Here is a 20,256-nt window from a genome sequence, read left to right as displayed (position 1 = left end):
TGCCCTCAGATACTTTGTACATAGCTTAACACAGTAGAATTTTTGATGTTGTCAATACATTTTCACACATTTTCTATTTGCAGGGGTGATGATAAAAAGAAAGGCAAAGCTTCACAGCACAAAGACTCACTGTCTAGGTTAAAGAACAAAGATCCTGAGTTTTATAAGTTCCTGCAGCAGAATGACCAGACCCTGCTCAACTTTGATGACACAGACAGCTCGGAGGATGACGAGGAGAGAAAGTATCACACCCTTCCCAGTAAACTGGAGGTATTGGAACTTTGACTTGTATTTCTCCCTAAGCATTTGGTATTTCATTATATGAAACTTATATCCCCCCCCTGTATGCCCTTTACATAGTCATATTAACTGTAATGTCATGTATGACTTTAGGGTGACAGTTCTGATGAGGAAGAAGAAGAATCCAATAAGAAATCCAGGAAGACTGCGGAGGTTATCAAAGTAACCGATAAAATGGTGGATGAGTGGAGAAGGGCAATCAAGGTAACACTTTTTAAAATATTTTATGAACAGACTAGTTATTTGAAGGCTATCTACTCCGCTTAACCTTCTACCAGAGACAAAAGGACACAGACAATACTGACCCATGTTACTGGATGGTCCTTATGGCTAATCAACTGTTGACACAGGTTTTTTCTCTAAAACAACAAAATGCATTTTTGATGGCAGCGCACTGTATCAAAATGTTTTATGACATAAATTGACTTATTGTGGGGATTGTTTTTTTTAGCATGTGTGTACTGTATTTCTTTCAGATATTTTTTTCAGGCTTTATTGACCTGCCGTAGTTTTTATGTGTTATTGAGCAGGAAAGTGGTTAAATGTCTTTTTTGCCTCCCGTCCATGTCTTTGTCTTCAGAATGAGCCGACTCCTCGCCTCTTCAGAGAGGTCACACAGGCCTTCAAGGCTGCTGTGGCGACCACTAAAGGGGGAGAGGGAGAACCTTGTCGATATAAAGTGGCAGAAAGTTCAGGTAGGGAACCTACTCTATGAGTGTGTAAGATCCTCTCTTTACAGATCCAGGGACAATAACTTAATTTGCGGTGCTTATTCCAACAGTGTTCAACTCCCTGATCCTTTTCTGTATTCGAGATATTTACGTGGCTCTTCAGAGGATGCTGAACTTAAAGCCAGACAAAGATCAGAAGTAAGAAATGGATGCCTGGTCTCAATACCTTTTTAAAAGTTTTTTTGATGAATAAAAATGGCTAAATAGATGAACCACTGAGACAATATATTTTCTTTTATTTCCTCTCTCAATTTCCTCCACTTTCAGGCCAGTGCTTCCGTCATCCAGTCCCAAATGGCCGAAGAACCAGGTGGACATTAGGATGTATCTCAGCGGGATTGTTCAGGTTTGACCCACTCCTTATTTCATACTCCAGTACTTTCCCCCCAGTATATAAACCGTATAATTATTCTGAAAACATTACATTTCCTTATCCAAGTGTTAGTACAGAGAAATGCAAAGCAATCGTACTAGTATAGACCAGAACCTCCCTAATACAAGGCTTGCACCTTGTTATTTTCCTTTAGTTGTCGTTTTCCCAAAAAACTAAAATACTGGGAGGTCAATAGTCAGCTCATATACAGAATATCAGCCATGAACACAGTATTTCAATTTTACATTACTATAACATGGGTACAGAATTGATAACTTCACTTCATTCCTTTACTATTATTTCTGATATATTAACAGTGTTCTTCTCTCCCTTACTGTGGACTGGCCCTAGCAAACATCTGGGTTTTCTTACTATTATTTCTGATATATTAACAGTGTTCTTCTCTCCGTTACTGTGGACTGGCCCTAGCAAATGTCGGGGTTTTCTTAGCAGAATAAGAGTCCAGTGGATGCCATGGGGCTGCTGTCTTTTGTCTGAGGGGAGCAGGAAATTAGAATGCCATTGCTTAAATGAAAAAAAATCCTTCAATAGGAATAAGTGCAAAATATGACATTTCTATCCAGGATCATTATTCACGCTTACCATAATCAGTGTAATCAAAAACGCATATAAAACGTTTCCATTTAAGGAACAAACCATTGTAATTGCATACAATTAACTCAGTAGACCTTTTCCTTACTCTCCTGTCCATTCATGTTTTCCAATCCGCTATCTTTGTTGGAAAGGATTTTCCAAATTGATCAACACAATACAGCTTAGATGAAAGGTGTTCTGTTCAATATTTCTATGTTAACAATGGGCCCCTCACAGTTTTCACAGAATTATATATGAGAATTAATATTAGGCTCTTAATGTTTTTGTCCTTCATCTCTTGTTTTATGGCCAGCTCTGCAGCAATGCCAGTGATCTAGGCTGTGTTTATCATAGATAATGTACAACCGCTCTTAGAACAATTAACTGGGCTGTGTTTGTTATTAACTATGTACTAGTACTTTTTACAACACTATACAACTGTCCTGCTCTAATTAGGTGATCTGCTTGTTCTAACAGATTCTATTACCGGTATGGACAAAAAATATTCTATATATCTGTATTTTACTGGGGTTCCAACTGCCATTTCATATTTTATAGCTTCGAAGATTAATTTCAATTTAGGTACCTGTATTTTACCGGTAAAGGGCTGTTTTTTCTGGGCAACGTTTACTTTTGATTATTTACCTGGTGTGTGAATCTACTCATGTCCCTGCCTGCACTCTTATATTGTGATTTCAGAAATGATGAGCTGCTCATTTGACAATTCCAATGACCACTTCTTGCAACAATAAAATTATGAATAGAAGCCCCATGGGAACTGTAAATAAAAACAAACCCACAGGCTCTTGAACTTATAATTTGGTCAGGTTTTATTCCATCCATCCATCCATCGATCCATCATCTTCCGCTTTATCCGGGGCTGGGTCGCGGGGGCAGCAGTTTAAGCAGGGATGCCCAGACTTCCCTCTCCCCAGACACTCCCTCCAGCTCTTCCGGGGGGACACCGAGGCGTTCCAAGGCCAGCCGGGAGACATAGTCCCTCCAGCGTGTCCTATGTCTTCCCCGGGGTCTCCTCCCGGTGGGACGGGACCGGAACACCTTCCCAGGAAGGCGTTCCGGAGGCATTTGAAACAGATGCCCAAGCCACCTCAGCTGACCCCTCTCGATGTGGACGAGCAGCGGCTCTACTCTGAGCTCCTCGCGGGTGACCGAGTTTCTCACCCTATCTCTAAGGGATCGCCCAGCCACCCTGCGGAGAAAGCTCATTTTGGCCGCCTGTATCCGGGATTTTGTCCTTTCGGTCATGACCCAAAGCTCATGACCATAGGTGAGAGTAGGAACGTAGATTGACCGGTAAATCGAGAGCTTTGCCTTGCGGCTCAGCTCTTTCTTCACCACGACAGACCGATACATCGACCACATTACTGCAGAAGCTGCACCGATCCGTCTGTCAATCTCCCGTTCCATCCTTCCTTCCCTCACTCATGAACAAGACCCCTAAATACTTAAACTCCTCCACTTGAGGCAGGCACTCTCCACCAACCTGAAGTGGGCAAGCCACCCTTTTCATCCTGAGGACCATGGCCTCGGATTTAGAGGTACTGATTTTCATCCCCACCGCTTCACACTCGGCTGCAAACCGTCCCAGTGCATGCTGAAGGTCCTGGTTTGAAGGGGCCAACACGACAACATCATCATCCGCAAAGAGCAGAGACGAAATCGTGTGATCCCCAAACCTGACACCCTCCGGCCCCTGGCTGCGCCTAGAAATTCTGTCCATAAAAATTATGAACAGAACCGGCGACAAAGGGCAGCCCTGCCGGAGTCCAACATGCACTGGGAACAAGTCTGACTTACTGCCGGCAATGCTGACCAAGCTCCTGCTTCGGTCGTACAGGGACCTGACAGCCCTTAGCAAAGGACCCAGGACCCCATATTCCCGACGCACTCTCCACAGGATGCCACGAGGGACACAGTCAAATGCCTTCTCCAAATCCACAAAACACATGTGGATTGGTTGGGCAAACTCCCATGAACCCTCCAACACCCCGTAGAGGGTATAGAGCTGGTCCAGTGTTCCACGGCCCGGACGAAAACCACACTGTTCCTCCTGAATCCGAGGTTCTACTATCGGCCGTATTCTCCTCTCCAGCACCCTGGCATAGACTTTCCCGGGGAGGCTGAGAAGTGTGATCCCCCTATAGTTGGAACACACCCTCCGATCCCCCTTCTTAAGAAGAGGGACCACCACCCTGGTCTGCCATCCCAGAGGCACTGTCCCCGACCGCCACTCGATGTTGCACAGGCGTGTCAACCAAGACAGCCCCACAACATCCAGAGACTTGAGGTACTCCACCGAGGAGTTTCTTGACCATCTCTGTGACTTCAGCCCGGGTGATGGACGAGTCCACCTCTGAGCCCTCATCCTCTGCTTCCTCAATGGAAGACGTGACGGCGGGATTGAGGAGATCCTCGAAGTACTCCTTCCACCGCCCGATGACATCCCCAGTTGAGGTCAACAGCTGCCCACCTCTACTGTAAACAGCGTTGGTAGGGCATTGTTTCCCTCTCCTGAGGCGCCGGATGGTTTGCCAGAATCTCTTCGAGGCCAGCCGATAGTCCTTCTCCATGGCCTCACCGAACTCCTCCCAGGCCTGAGTTTTTGCCTCCACAACCACCCGGGCTGCAGTCCGCTTGGCCTGTCGGTACCCGTCAGCTGCCTCAGGAGTCCCACAAGCCAACCAGGCCTGATAGGACTCCTTCTTCAGCTTGACGGCATCCCTTACTTCCGGTGTCCACCACCGGGTTCGGGGATTGCCGCCTCGACCGGCACCGGAGACCTTACGGCCACAGCCCCGGGCGGCCGCTTTGACAATGGCGGTGGAGAGTATGGTCCACTCGGACTCAATATCTCCAACCTCCCTCGGGATCCAGTCGAAGCTCCGCCGGAGGTGGGAGTTAAAGATCTCTCTGACAGGAGACTCGGCCAGACGTTCCCAGCACACCCTTACAGTACGCTTGGGCCTGCCGAGTCTGTCCAGCTTCCTCCCCCGCCATCGGATCCAACTCACCACCAGGTGGTGATCAGTTGACAGCTCCGCCCCTTTCTTCACCCGAGTGTCCAAGACATACGGCCGCAGGTCAGATGAAACGACAACAAAGTCAATCATCGACCTGCGGCCTAGGGTGTCCTGGTGCCACGTGCACTGATTGACACCCTTATGCTTGAACATGGTGTTCATTATGGACAAACTGTGACTAGCACAGAAGTCCAATAACTGAACACCACTCAGGTTCAGATCAGGGGGGCCGTTCCTCCCAATCACGCCCCTCCAGGTGTCACTGTCGTTGCCCACGTGGGCGTTGAAGTCCCCCAGTAGAACGATAGAGTCCACAGTCGGAGCACTTTCCAGCACCCCTCCCAGAGACTCCAAGAAGGTTGGGTACTCTGCACTGCCATTCGGCCCATAGGCACAAACAACAGTGAGAGACCTATCCCCGACCTGTAGGCGCAGGGAAACGACCCTCTCGTTCACCGGGGTAAACTCCAACACATGTTACCAATGGTAAATTAATTCAGCTTTGTCTCCTTCATCCCCAGCTCCTCTCCTGTCTCACCGAGGCCACCGTCATCAGCGCTGTCCTGAGGCATGCCAACCAGCTGGTGCCCTACTACCTGTGTAACCCCAAACAGTGTCGTCACCTGCTCAAGGTGAGCTCCACGGTGTTCCCACGGAAACACCTAGATTTAGGGTGACCGTACCGCACAGTGGTCATTAAAGTGGAATTGCACACTTATTACACACATCCTCTCTGTAATGTATAGCTGTTGTGGGTTAGTGTTGCCAGTGACTGGCCTATAGAGATAAATAATGAATGGTTGATCTGTTAAGTTTATGATGGGTGTTGGGGTGCATTGAGGACCGTACGAACTGGCCAATCATCGTCATAATTACATATTTTCTTACATGGTCCAATAGGGCTGTTTCTTTATTTTCTGAAAATTATTTTGTTAATTGTACAGCATTACACTGTTCTGTACTGGTAGCCTTTACATTGCGATCTAGGTGGTTCTCTGAAGCTTGGCCTCACAGTCTACCGCTCACCTTTCTCTAGCAACTGATTAAGCAGTGGAGCACTGGAGAGGAGACCAATCGTGTGCTGGCTTTCCTGGCTCTCAACAAGATCTGCCGACACAAACAGGACACCTACCTTAACTCCATTCTCAAGGTACATCTTCTATGTATTTCTCTCTTCCCGCATGTGGGAAGGCCAGATGCCGTGTGTGAAGTAGGCATATGTAACCATTAATTGGTATGGTAGTTGGATTTGTCATTTTTTCTTAAAAGACAGTGTATTTAGACAAACTATTTTTGGGAAGGGTTCACTGTATTCCAGTGCTTTGAATTTAGAATGATACATTGACTGTACAGTTAAAGCACATGCTGTCCGATTTCATTTCATGGTATTTAATAGTTATTAACTTTTCCCATTGCCACTGTAGTTAAAGCTGTATTAGGTAGGATCTTTTATGTAAAAAAAAATATTACAGCATTTTGCAATAACTCACTGGTCAGAAAGTGGTTCTGAACCAATGCCCGATACGATAAAGAATGAAGTTCCTAATAATAATATGAAAAATAGAATGACCTGTTCCAAAAAAGCACCAACTCAGAGTTCAATGTTATTGTTAGCCTTATTAACGTTAGCTTAGGTTTCCTGGTTGCTAGCTATAGAGAGACTTCTTTCGCATCTTGTTTTCGTAGTGTATGCTGTTGTAGACAAGGGAGGAATTGGCTGTTTGTCATCCTAGTCTCTAGCTGCCATTATTGTTTCTTACAGTAAGCAAACTTTGCTTACAGTAATCTGTACTTATACTTTATACAGTGGGGAGAACAAGTATTTGATACACTGCCGATTTTGCAGGTATTCCCACTTACAAAACATGTAGAAGTCTGTAATTTCTATCATAGGTACTCTTCAACTGTGAGTGACAATCTAAAACAAAAATCCAGAAAATCACATTGTATGATTTAAGTAATTAATTTGCATTTTATTGCATGACATAAGTATTTGTTACATCAGAAAAGCAGAACTTAATATTTGGTACAGAAACCTTTGTTTGCAATTACAGAGATCATACGTTTCCTGTTATTCTTGACCAGGTTTGCACACGCTGCAGCAGGGATTTTGGCCCACTCCTCCATACAGTCCTTTTCCAGATCCTTCAGGTTTCGGGGCTGTCGCCGGGCAATGTGGACTTTCAGCTCCCTCCAAAGATTTTCTATTGGGTTCAGGTCTGGAGACTGGCTAGGCCACTCCAGGACCTTGAGATGCTTCTTACGGAGCCACTCCTTAGTTGCCCTGGCTGTGAGTTTCGGGTCGTTGTCATGCTGGAAGACCCAGCCACGACCCATCTTCAATGCTGTTACTGAGGGAAGGAGGTTGTTGACCAATTGATACATGGCCCATCCATCCTCCCCTCAATACGGTGCAGTTGTCCTGTCCCCTTTGCAGAAAAGCATCCCCAAAGAATGATGTTTCCACCTCCATGCTTCACGGTTGGGATGGTGTTCTTGGGGTTGTACTCATCCTTCTTCTTCCTCCAAACACGCGAGTGGAGTTTTGACCAAAAAGCTCTATTTTGTCTCATCAGACCACATGACCTTCTCCCATTCCTCCTCTGGACCATCCAGATGGTCATTGGCAAACTTCAGACGGGTCTGGACATGCGCTGACTTGAGCAGGGGGAGCTTGCGTGCGCTGCAGGATTTGAATCCATGACGGCATAGTGTGTTACTAATGGTTTTCTTTGAGACTGTGGTCCCAGCTCTCTTCAGGTCATTGACCAGGTCCTGCCGTGTAGTTCTGGGCTGATCCCTCACCTTCCTCATTATCATTGATGCCCCACGAGGTGAGATCTTGCATGGAGCCCCAGACCGAGGGAGATTGACAGTCATCTTGAACTTCTTCCATTTTCTAATAATTGCACCAACAGTTGTTGCCTTCTCACCAAGCTGCTTGCCTATTGTCCTGTAGCCCACCCCAGCCTTGTGCAGGTCTACAATTTTATCCCTGATGTCCTCACACAGCTCTCTGGTCTTGGCCATTGTGGAGAGGTTGGAGTCTGTTTGATTGAGTGTGTGGACAGGTGTCTTTTATACAGGTAACGAGTTCAAACAGGTGCAGTTAATACAGTGGAGAACAGGAGGGCTTCTTAAAGAAAAACTAACAGGTCTGTGAGAGCTGGAATTCTTACTGGTTGGTAGGTGATCAAATACTTATGTCATGCAATAAAATGCAAATTAATTATAAAAAAATCTTACAATGTGATTTTCTGGAGAATTAAATAATTTAGATTCCATCTCTCACAGTTGAAGTGTTCCTATGATAAATATTACAGACCTCTACATGCTTTGTAAGTAGGAAAACCTGCAAAATCGGCAGAGTGTCAAATACTTGTTCTCCCCAGCCTGCCTCACACAAGGCATTTGGCTGGAATGGGATTGCTGGAACCGGATGGTCTGGAGAGTAGCGGCAAGCAAAAATATTATAGATTGACATTTCGCTGGCTCTGAACTGTCTGTGTTGCTAAACAACTCTTAGAGGGCCTCATCAGCTTACACAACATGTTTACCGGGGACAAACCTTAACTGGAAAGCCTTAATTTTCCCAAACAGGAAGGGTACGTGAGGGTCCTCAAGCTCTGGCTTGTCGTTTGTGTTCACCATATTTATTTACGAGGCTGCGTTACATGTTCTAGGCTACTTCAGTTACTGAGTTATGGCTCCAAGATCCGTCTCCGGGGGGACATGTTAGTTTTGCACACAAGAGGGTAATGTGTGCGGTACAAACTAGACTATATTCATTCTGATCACATTGTGTACCGGGCCGAACGTCCTGTACCAAGCAGTATGGATACGCGTACCGTTACAACCCTAGTATTTAAACATGTTTGAAATTTACCATTTGTAAATTGCAGCCCGTTTGGTACGTATTCATCCGATTTTAGTGTACCAAAATGTCACTGTCCGTATATAATGCCCATGCTCAGAACCTACAAAATGAGCAACCTGTCGTTTTAGACGTAACTCCTAACCCCCTTTACTGTCCCCCTTTCCCACAGCAAATGTACATATCGTATGTGCAGAACTGCAAGTTCACGTCGCCCACTGTTCTGCCCATGATCAACTTCATGCAACGGACGCTGACAGAGATGTACTCACTGGACACACAAGTTTCCTACCAGCACAGCTTCATCTACATCCGCCAGTTGGCCATCCACCTGAGGAACGCCATGACCATGAAGAAGAAGGTATGCACTTCGCCTCCACCTCCCCACAGCCAGCTCTGCACCAGACTCTTTCTCAGGGCAGAAGTGCTGATCTGGTGCCCTTTCATATTCAGTAGGATTTCAAAGGCTACACTTTCTAGATCAGCACCCAAACTCTAAGATGCTTTGTGAATACGGGACCCTGTTGGGTAGAAACTAGTAGATGTCCATGTGTTCCAAGGGGAGCAGGAAGTACAGTTGATGAAGATGGTAACGAGAGATATGTTTTTGACCGTGTGCTGTGTCATACGTCTTAATCAACTACTTGTCGATCAACGCCGGTGTTAAATGTGATGTGTGTGACTCCTGCAGGAGACCTACCAGTCGGTGTATAATTGGCAGTTTGTCCACTGCCTGTACCTGTGGTGTCGTGTGCTCAGCACCCTCTACCCCAGCGACGTCCTGCAGCCCCTCATCTACCCACTGTGCCAGGTCATAGTGGGCACCATCAAGTGGGTCACACACCGGGACCAGGGGCTTAACTTGGGATCATATTCTTTCATTAGCTCTGATATTGTAGAGCACACACACTACTAGCATATCACACAAAGTTAAGGGGAAGCCAAGATTGAATAATTTTTACTATTAGTGTTGGCATATATTGTTGTCTTAAGTGTGTGTGTGTGTGTGTGTGTGTGTGTGTGTGTGTCCGCGCACGCTCGCACGTGCGCGTCTGTGTGTGCCTGTGCGTGTTGTAGGCTTAATCTCTGGCTATGAAACAGACCCAATATATACACATGCCGTTCACCAGGAGGTGGCAGTGTTCACCACTGTTGTAAATCAATCTGGTGTGTTCTGCAGGCTGGTGCCCACATCACGCTACTACCCTCTGAGGATCCACTGTGTGAGAGCCCTCACCCTCCTCTCTGGCAGTACACACACCTTTGTGCCAGTTCTGCCCTTTCTGCTGGAGGTAAGATCCCCTGCCTGGTCTGTCATCCCTCCTCACAGAGTACCCCCCCTGTATTCAACAACAATTATTTGGCTCTGCCAGGGACATTTGGGGGCCCGTGGTGAAGCTATATGTTTACGAGTGTTTTACAAATGCTGGTTAATTTCCTGGGCTGTCAAATATAAACATCTGTATTGTGAATGAACACACTCATTGCATTTAACTACAAAATGCCATCTGCATTTTTTTCCCTCTAATTGGCCCCCAACCAGACTATGGTTATGCCTTCAGACAGGCTAAATGAGTACTCCTCATATCTGATTGACACATTGACCAGAGCCATGTAAAGTATTTGCAGTCTTTGTCCTGTAAATATGGAGCAGTTGGTTAATGTGGTTTAGTGCTCATGGTGTTATGTGCTGTGCTTCAAAAGGTCAGTGGAAAATGTGCTTAAATAGAATTGGTTCCACGCGGGGAAGAAATGGAGAAGGCATTAACAGTATCTAAAATATAAATGGAATTTAATGTTTATGCGTTACTAGCATTTACATTTAAGTAATTCATCAGATGCTCCCATCTAGAGTGGCTTAGTAGTTGGTGTGTCCATTGTCATACGTTTTGGTGCCATTTTACATCGGCTTATACAGATTCCCCGGCCTAAAACTCCAATGAGCAAGCAAGTACAAAAACAACACAAGCACAGTGGCTAGGAAAAACTCCCTAGTAGGGTTGGAACCTTGGAACAGAGGGGAGGCAGACTGAGGTGTGGACAGTCCTCCTCTGACTTTGCTGGGTAGACTGGGCAATGACGGCGGGAGTTGTCATGGAGAAGCCCAAACAGAACCCGGACGTTTTCACCATCAAACCAGGATGGTAAAATCATATGAAATGAAAAGCAAGGAATTGTTATAGATGAATTCCTTAATTTTTAACTCACTACCCTGACCATATCTGTTGTTTCTTTATGGATGCACAGTATGGACTATGTAGGCTATAATGGGAACTCTTCCATAATGTATGCTAATCATGTATCATAGATAAAGGTTTCCACACTTTCAATAAAGCTTAATTCAGTTATTAATATTTGTCTTTATGAGGGGTCTTACAAACCAAACCCTTTATTGACAGTCTCAAATATGATACTTTGGCATTGCATTGCTTAAAAAAGAAAACCGATGAGAGGAGGTTATGGGAGGTTATGCTTTTTTTAAATGAAGTAAAATCATACGAGAAACACATTTTAATGATTCTAAATATGACATTTACAAGTAATAAAATTCAATGTGCGTAAATACCATAAACAACAGTGTTTCTAAGGTAGCTAGGTTCAGTTTAATCTTTATCATGAGTATAAATATATTGTCAGGATGACGTATTCAGTCAATATGGGTCCTGCACAGTTCAAATAACAAACCTTTTATTTCTTATGGGATTCACATTCAACTAGAGGTCATAACAGAATGGCACAATCATAAAACAAAACAGGGCACCAAAGAAAAACAATGAACTGACCCCTGTTTAAAAGTCTGCATGCCCTTAGTTCTTAATACTGTGTACTGCCCCCTTTATCATCAATTACAGTGTGCAGTCTTTTGTAATTGTTGTCTATGAGGCCCCAATTTCTTGTAGGTGGTATAGCTGCCCATTCGTCTTGGCAAAATGCCTCCAGGTCATGCAAAGTCTTTGGTCGTCTTGCATGAACCGCACGTTGGAGATCTCCCCAGAGTGGCCTGATAATATTAAGGTCAGGAGACTATGATGGCCACTCCAGGTCATGGTCATGCTCTTTATGAAGTTCCATTACTTTGTTATGCAGGTCTATTCTGCTCCAAATGGCTCAGTATCTAGCCTGCTCAATGCATCTACATGAGAGCTAACAAACTCATTGACTATTCATACACAGACACTAATTGCAATTAAAAAGCCACAGGTGTGGGAAATCCACCTTTAATTGCCATTTTCACGTGTGTGTGTCTCCTTGTGTGTCTGTAACGAGGCCAAACATTCAAGGGAATGTAAACTTTTGATCAGGGACATTTGGGTGATTTCTGTTATCATTATGATTTAAAAAGGATAATAAATGTCTTCGTACGATCACTATCTTTAAATAAAAGAAAAAAAGTCAGTCATATTTTCAAAATCAATGCCACAATTTCTCAAATTCTGCCAGGGTATACAAACTTATGGGCACAACTGTATATCTGAAGTTTGAGTGAAAACCTGCTGGACGGTGGCTTTTTCTGAGTGTTTGAGTAGAAATGAATGGTATACAAGGTTGAAATGAGTAGAAATGAATGGTATACAAGGTAGAAATGAGTAGAAATGAATGGTATACAAGGGCTTGGGCAATAAGACGGATGGAAACCATGTGGGAGTGATGTAACGTTTTTTCAGGTGTCAGTGGAAAACAGTCCGGTGTATCTGAGGCACTTAGCCATGTCTCAACGGCTAACTGCAAAATGGGGTCTGAACTAGGAGGCAAAAAGTGCGTGTGTGTGTGTGTCTATTTTTTTTTTATTGAGACTTGTTCTGTGTGTGGATGGTCTAACCAGAGCGATAAAGACCAGACTGGGGTTTATGCTCTGCTCCTAGCGTGCTTTGCAGACCACATCCTCTCTGCCTAAGGCACAGCCATCCTCACCAACACACTCCAAGACCCCCTAGCAGCGCCGTGTTTATTTGTGACGCAGCCCATTTCCTCTGTTTTTTTCTTTCTTTTACCCTCGTTAAAGAGAAAAGAGGTGCTGCTACTGTTTTAATTGGAGCAGCAGAAGCCCCCTCCGCCCCCCCTACGTTTGTAGGTGTGTGTGTTGCGGTGGCAGGCAGGATGTGGTCTGCCGAGTGCACTCGGAGCTGAGTGTAAACCACCGCCTCGTCTGGTCAGACCGTCCCCAGACACATGTGAGCCAGGCCATCATCGTGACCACCCCCACAAGGCCAAGCTGTTGCCTCCATTCTGACCTTCTCGCAAACTTACCCGAACCACACATCATAAACGTGTGCCTCTACACGCCGTGTGTGTTTTTGCGCGTGCTTCTCCAAGAGTGGTGTATGATTTTTGGAGCTTTGTGCTCCAACAGCTCTGTCTGTATATCAGGGTATATCAGGTCCATGCCTTCCCTCTCCCCCTTCAGACCGCCACCACATCCGTTGTTTTTACAGACAAACCAGACCAGGAGTTCCCCACTTGCTCCTGTTTCTCGATTGCTCGCTCATGCACGCACGCATGCGCACACATGTATTACTGGATGTATTACTGGGTCTTTTTTTAGGCTCTGTATCATTTGGCTGTCTTTACATTTAACATTTATTAGTGTCTATTGCCAAAATGTTTCACCATAATTATACTTCCATGTGTTTTTGTTATTTCTGAACAAACTGCACTTATTTTGTTCATTGTTAATCTTTTAGATCATCCATCAAGTGGACTTCAACAAGAAGCCTGGTCGAATGAGTTTGAAGCCCATCAAATTTGATGTTATTCTGAAGCTCAGCCACACCAACTTGCAGGAGAAGGCGTACAGGGTGAGTACTACTAGCATGCAGGCTAACTAACTAGCATTGTTCTTTAGAGGAGGAGACCTAAGACTTGGTTAATATGTTTATCTTTGCAGTTCACGTGCTGAGTATGCTTGTGTACACAGAGGAAACCCAGGCAAGTTCTGCTAGCATAGCTAGTTAGAAATATCCACCACAGGAGGGGTTTATAGATTCATTGTGTTATTGTTAGGATTAGGAGAAAGCATTTCTGAACTAGTAGGCCTAGTTTGGTCCTGAAGTAGAGTGGTCAGAATTGTATATTTTCCTGACACTTGACCTGTTGATACTTTTACAATCTCAATTAATGATCCAATTAGACAACCACTAATCAGACATTAAACATTCAGATTGTCTGAATACCTCTCTTTAACAGAGTTATTTCTAAGACCTTCTCTAGGACAGTTAGAGGTGCCATATGTAAGATTTCCACCATATAACAGTAGACAAGTTCTAATTATATTTCAAAAGGTATTGTGGAAAGATGTTATTTAAAATAGTGCACTTCATAAATGATTAGTGATTGAAGCATATTTCTTTCAGGAGGTTCTGTCACCCTGATCATTGTGTTGCATGTTTGGGTCCCAGTTGTAGTGCAGCGCTTCCTTTTTCCCCGACCTCTTCGCCTACTCTTCCCACATCCTACATTATTGCAAAACACCCTGATCATCAAAAAGAATAACTAGTAAAAAATTACTAACAATGACATTAGCTAACTAGTAACATTAGCTTACTGAAATGTGTGGTAAACTAGCCTCATGTTACTCCACCTAAAATCAATCTGGCGATATGAACATCATAACAAATGGTTTAGCTTTTAATCCATCAGAAAAGGAGAGGGATAGGTGTTCCAAGTTATTTCTGTCTTCATTTGTTACTGCAATTCCAATTCTAGCCGACAGAGGGCTAAATTTACTAATGGAACCTTCGGGTTTAAGGCTTTGTAACGGTTGTCACGTTTGAGTGCCTGCAGTGATGCCTCTGTGCGATGATTGGCTGATGTTAAGTTGGTCGTAGGTCAGGAAGTGTTCAGGGTAACATGTTAGGTTAGAGTAAAAGGAAACATTAACGCAGTAAAATGTCTTAATGTGGTATCAAGTACTTTGAAATGTATTTTTCATGGTAATGTTTTTGCAGTCACTTTTTCGAGTATTGTGTATTAGCTTTGTTACTTTAAGAATACATTTCCCTTTCCGCCATAGTGTTTCCGTTACCTGATCTTTATCCTTGTTTTGTTTTTTAGTCAGCAGAGGAAGCTGTTCAGAGAATTGTTATGACAGCTGTAAATAAAAAATAATGTTGGGCAAACCTTTATATGCCATATGATAGCAACTGTGATAGGAAAGCCCCCAGACAGCTTCACTGTCTACTGGAATGTGTGCCATCATTTCTCTTGAAACGCTAGCAGCTAGAGAGATGTTGAATGAATGCACCCATGCACCAATACACTGTTCAAATAAATCACATTGACATATATTTCATCTATTTCTGTGAGCCTCTTTTGGCAGGACGTAAATGTTTAAATCATTTTTGATTAAATTTTTTACCTGTCCTTAAATGTCATCTGTCTCATCAGGCTCAGCACCTGTCCACAGTGTGGGGAGTCCCTCTTCAGAATCAGGCCGTTCAAATTGTGCACATTTCAAAGACGCAAAGGGCTCTGGGTGTTTGCCTATCAGGACGATGTGGGGGGGGGTGGAGTTGGGGTCCTGTGAACAGGTGGCAAGGCACACCATGTTCCTCTTTTCTCGTGCTCAATCAACTGGTAACCGCTTCCTGCCCACTCAGGTCTGTTCTAGGGCCTTGAACTGGCATCAGTTTGGAAGTGTGTGTTTGGGCTTCGATGTGCTCCAGCCCTCACTAGCCTTCAGGTGTTTGCGTGGTGATAGCGTCTACCCTCAGAATGTCTTGCACTTTATTTCATCCTTTGAGGAACTGGGGTTGTAGTCAGCCTAACATTTCCCCCCCACAATAATGTCAAAGTACAATAATTAGAAAAATGATACATTCTATGATAAATACTCATTCTCTTCCTGTAATTGTATATTATACGCATTATACAATGTTTATTTAGACATTCAGTTAATGGGGTATTAGACTTCTCTAATACTATAAGAGATATTAAATAATAAAACCATGGGACACATGACACAAGAAAGAAAGACGAAAGGACTGTCAGCAGTAAAGCTTATTATCAGCCAATAACAATTGCTGGATGATATATTGGTACTGATATCATTTGGAGTGGTTATACTGTATGCATTACTGTGTGCATGCTGCCAGTCAGTAGTTATCTTATGGAAAAGTTTCTCTCAGTAAAATAGTGGAATTTAGTCACAGTCTACAGGCATTACTGTCTTCAAGGTTTGCAAGTTTTCTCATTGATTGGAAATAAAAATGTCTATTGAACGATGTAAAATCCCAGATTTTCATGTCTGTGCACAGGTGGGGACTGAGTGTTGTTGTATTTCTGTTTCAGGATGGGCTGATAGAGCAGATATATGACCTGATCCTGGAGTATTTCCACACTCAGGCCTGTTCCATCAGCTTCCCTGAGCTAGCCCTCCCCACCATCATCCAGGTAATGCCACCAAACCCGCTACATGTACACCGCCCACCGCGACATGTACACCGCCCGCCGCGACATGTACACCGCCCGCCGCGACATGTACACCGCCCGCCACGACATGTTCACCGCCCACCACGACATGTACACCGCCCGCCACGACATGTACACCGCCCGCCACGACATGTTCACCGCCCGCCGCGACATGTTCACCGCCCGCCACGACATGTTCACCGCCCACCACGACATGTACACCGCCCACCACGACATGTACACCGCCCGCCACGACATGTTCACCGCCCGCCACGACATGTACACCGCCCGCCGCGACATGTACACCGCCCGCCGCGACATGTACACCGCCCGCCGCGACATGTACACCGCCCGCCGCGACATGTACACCGCCCGCCGCGACATGTACACCGCCCGCCGCTACATGTACACCACCCGCCGCGACATGTACACCGCCCGCCGCGACATGTACCACCGCCCGCCGCGACATGTACACCGCCCGCCACGACATGTTCACCGCCCGCCGCGACATGTACACCGCCCGTTTATATCATAATAATAGTCATAATAAAGTCATTTTTAAGTGTAAAATATGACATAATGCATAATCAGACATGGATTGATCAAGGATTAAAAACAACAGGCTTATATGTCAATGCCTACCTAGTGGAGTAGCCTATCCATACGGTATATCCAGGTCTGGAAACGTGTAACCGGGCTTGCAGTTTGGTCTTCAAAATGTAACCTTTCGCCTGGCAAGGACCGGCTGTAGCTATAGCGTACTCAGCAAGTCATCGCAGTATTGACAGTAGAACTGCTAAGACCCTTTCAACTCATAACTCCGCTAATGTGTAGTTCAGACAAGGTAGCCTTGACTGATTATGTTCCAATAAGCCTAAATCAATGTACTTTTTCAACTGCAATGTATTTGTTTCTCTAGAAGTAGATTCTTATATGTCTTAGGCGGGTTCACCTCCATTATGTATTTTATTTTTTATGTACCCTGTTTGGCCCACCTCAAGGTTAATGGAAAGAACAGTGATAAGATGGAGGGTTGTGAAGGTACACACATTGGTCCTGAACTTAAGATTGCACTGTGAACATGCATACATCATACTGGCGGCTTTTAGTCCAGGGGCCCCGACTAAGTTAAAACAGCCCTGCTAATAAGATGATTACAAAACACGATTCTGCGTGATGCTTCCGTAAAGAATTGGTTTGACCAAATCAGAAGTTAGTTTAACCAAGTGCCACCTGAGGGAATTATTATATAGTGCCCTACCTTAAAATCTCCCGTTTTAAATATCCTCTTCATTTAATGCATTTCCCTCACTCAGGGACAAATGCTGGCTAATTGGAGGGAGGGATTGTGTTAGCTTGTGTGCAGTGTGGACAATCTGTCAGCCTTACAGTACTGTGTTCCCCTGAGCTGTAAGGTCATGTATAGTATAATACTTTAAAGCCACTGCCTTCCAATGTTGCCTCCTGTCAGTGTCCATCATTACAAGTACGAGGGTAAAGAGTTAATGGTCCCGCTAACGTGCCCTTGTTTTTACGGCACTTGTGACAGACCGCAGAGCTCATTTCCTGTCAAGGATGGCCAGCGGTGTATGGGAAGGCAGGAGGCATGGAGGAAGATGAGTCCTCTTGGTGCTGGCCTGGCCAATGAAGTCAGAATCTGCCTTCACCAAAGCAAACTGTCACTAATGTCCTCTCCTCTACCTCCACTATTCCAGAACGCATAACTTTTTCTACTCCAGTTTTGACTGTTTACATACACACACCCCTGACACAGTCCAGTGAGACAAGACAAGCAGTAGACTAGATAATTATTTACAGTCTCTCCTTTTCTCCCCCCTCTCTTTCCTCCTCCATTGCTACCTCCTTTGCCCTCCTCTCTGCCGCTCCACAGCTGAAAGCGTTCCTGAAGGAATGCAAAGTGGCCAATTACTGCAAGCAGATCCGCCAGCTGCTGGAGAAGATACAGGAGAACAGCGGCCACATCACAGCCCGGAGACAGAGGGCCGCCTTTGGAGTGGCTGACGTGACCGCGGTGGTGTGTCTCTCTGTGTGCCTGTCTGTCTCTCTGTGTGCCTGTCTGTCTCTCTGTGTGCCTGTCTGTCTCTCTGTGTGCCTGTCTGTCTCTCTGTGTGCCTGTCTGTCTCTCTGTGTGCCAGTCTGTGTGTCTCTGTGTGCCAGTCTGTGTGTCTCTGTGTGCCAGTCTGTGTGTCTCTGTGTGCCTGTCTGTGTGTCTCTGTGTGCCTGTCTGTGTGTCTCTGTGTGCCTGTCTGTGTGTCTCTGTGTGCCTGTCTGTGTGTCTCTGTGTGTCTCTCTGTGTGTCTCTCTGTGTGTCTCTCTGTGTGTCTCTCTGTGTGTCTCTCTCTGTGTCTCTCTCTGTGTCTCTCTGTGTGTCTCTCTGTGTGCCAGTCTGTCTGTGTCTCTCTGTTTGCCTGTGTGTCTGTCTCTATGTGTCTGAGAATCTGTGTCTGTGAATCTGTCTCTGTGTCTGTGAGTCTGTCTCTCTCTGTCTGTGAGTCTGTCTCTCTCTTTTTCTGTCTGGGCTTCTCTACCAACCTCATTTAACCTATTCAGCAATAAAAACCCATCCCAGTCTTCCCCAGCCCCCACCACCATCAGGCTCTACCTGCCCTTGACCCTTAACCCCCTGATGCCTCTAGCTTTGTCACACACCTACACCTCCAGCAGTGAAACGTGAGTAGGAAGGGGAGGGAGGTTCTGGAGGATACATTCCAATGGAAACACAGTGAAGCTAGTTAAAGGGCTGCTCTGTCGACCCTCGTAATAAGTCTGAATCAGGCCTCTGCCCCAACCACCACCACTCTAGTGTGTTCAGATATGCTAATTCCGCTTGCACTCTTTACCTACCATACCACCCACACTCTTCCCAGGCTGCATTGCTCCTCTAATTCTAGCAAATACCTCACCCTGTGCCCATGATAAATATTTTAAGGCATGTAACAGTGAAATTAAATGTGGAGGGGGGGGGATGTCTCCATTTGTAATTTAGTGTTGGAGTAGGTGTGTGTGCTGTGTTTGTGTGTGCGCTATGTTTGTGTGTATGTGTGTGTGCTGTGTATGTGTGGTGTGTGTGAAGTGACAGACAGTGTGGCACCGGGGGCAGCGCCTGTCTCCATGACTCCCAGCCCAGAGGAGCCTGTCGCCATGGCATCCGTCCCTGTACTGTGCGGCACTGCAAACCAGCCCGTTGCAATGAGTACACCCACACATATATGTGTGTGTGTGTGTGTGTATATATATATCATACACACACATCCCAACCTGAGAGTTAGTCTGATGGTTACTTATGTGCTCAACTGTGAAAAGGGAATACGACAGCACTGCCCCACCATCTTTAGATTTGACAGATTCTTAAAAAAAAGAAAAAATGGTATGAGGTGTGCATTCTATAACTGTTGTCTGTTAGTGTACTGCTGTTAGCATCAGTTGCACATGGCTACAACTAGCCTGTTTATTGCTATACTACTTTTTTTCCTATACACCATTTTGAGGAGAAGAGCTACTGCCAAATGCCCATCTCCTAGAGAACATTCTAGCAGAAATCTTGCCCATAATCAGATAGCATTGTTTTGTCTGGGTTTAAAGTGTTTTAAAAAAAGATTTGGCTCTCTTTTCATGTCCTCTCATTGCGTCGGAGCCTAGCCTAATAACCGCCACTGCAAATTGTCGTAAATGGGTTTAGCTAACCGACAAAGGAAGCTGCGGTCTATACGGTCTATTGGATTTGGAGGTCAGATAATCCTATTGGACCTGATCAATACCATCCGCAAAGACCTTTAGGGGAAGGGCTGGTGTAGATCCTCCAGTCTCCTCTTGTTGCCGTCAGTCTGTCTGTGGCTCCCTGCATGTCTGTCTGTGTGCCTGTCTGTCGGTCTGTGTCTTTCTGTCTGTCGCTCTGTGTGTCTTTCTGTCTGTCGC

The 20,256-nt window shown here is 45.2% G+C and overlaps 1 protein-coding gene across 1 annotated transcript in view; it reads left to right on the top strand.

Annotated features, from left to right (window-relative positions):
* The window catches only part of noc2l (NOC2-like nucleolar associated transcriptional repressor), a 28,088-nt gene that overhangs the window by 788 nt on the left and 7,044 nt on the right, over positions 1-20,256 (top strand). Inside the window, exons 3-15 of the mRNA XM_010875559.2 lie at positions 84-270; positions 394-504; positions 881-995; positions 1,082-1,169; positions 1,299-1,377; positions 5,561-5,671; positions 6,076-6,189; positions 9,086-9,274; positions 9,605-9,744; positions 10,094-10,205; positions 13,596-13,709; positions 16,201-16,302; positions 18,212-18,355. Coding sequence (XP_010873861.1) covers positions 84-270; positions 394-504; positions 881-995; positions 1,082-1,169; positions 1,299-1,377; positions 5,561-5,671; positions 6,076-6,189; positions 9,086-9,274; positions 9,605-9,744; positions 10,094-10,205; positions 13,596-13,709; positions 16,201-16,302; positions 18,212-18,355 — 1,606 coding nt within the window. The remainder of the gene's footprint in view (positions 1-83; positions 271-393; positions 505-880; positions 996-1,081; positions 1,170-1,298; positions 1,378-5,560; positions 5,672-6,075; positions 6,190-9,085; positions 9,275-9,604; positions 9,745-10,093; positions 10,206-13,595; positions 13,710-16,200; positions 16,303-18,211; positions 18,356-20,256) is intronic.

The sequence above is a fragment of the Esox lucius genome, chromosome 12 (genome assembly GCF_011004845.1).
Source record: "Esox lucius isolate fEsoLuc1 chromosome 12, fEsoLuc1.pri, whole genome shotgun sequence".
Lineage (NCBI taxonomy): Eukaryota > Metazoa > Chordata > Actinopteri > Esociformes > Esocidae > Esox > Esox lucius.
This window is presented reverse-complemented; position numbering and strand designations above follow the sequence as displayed.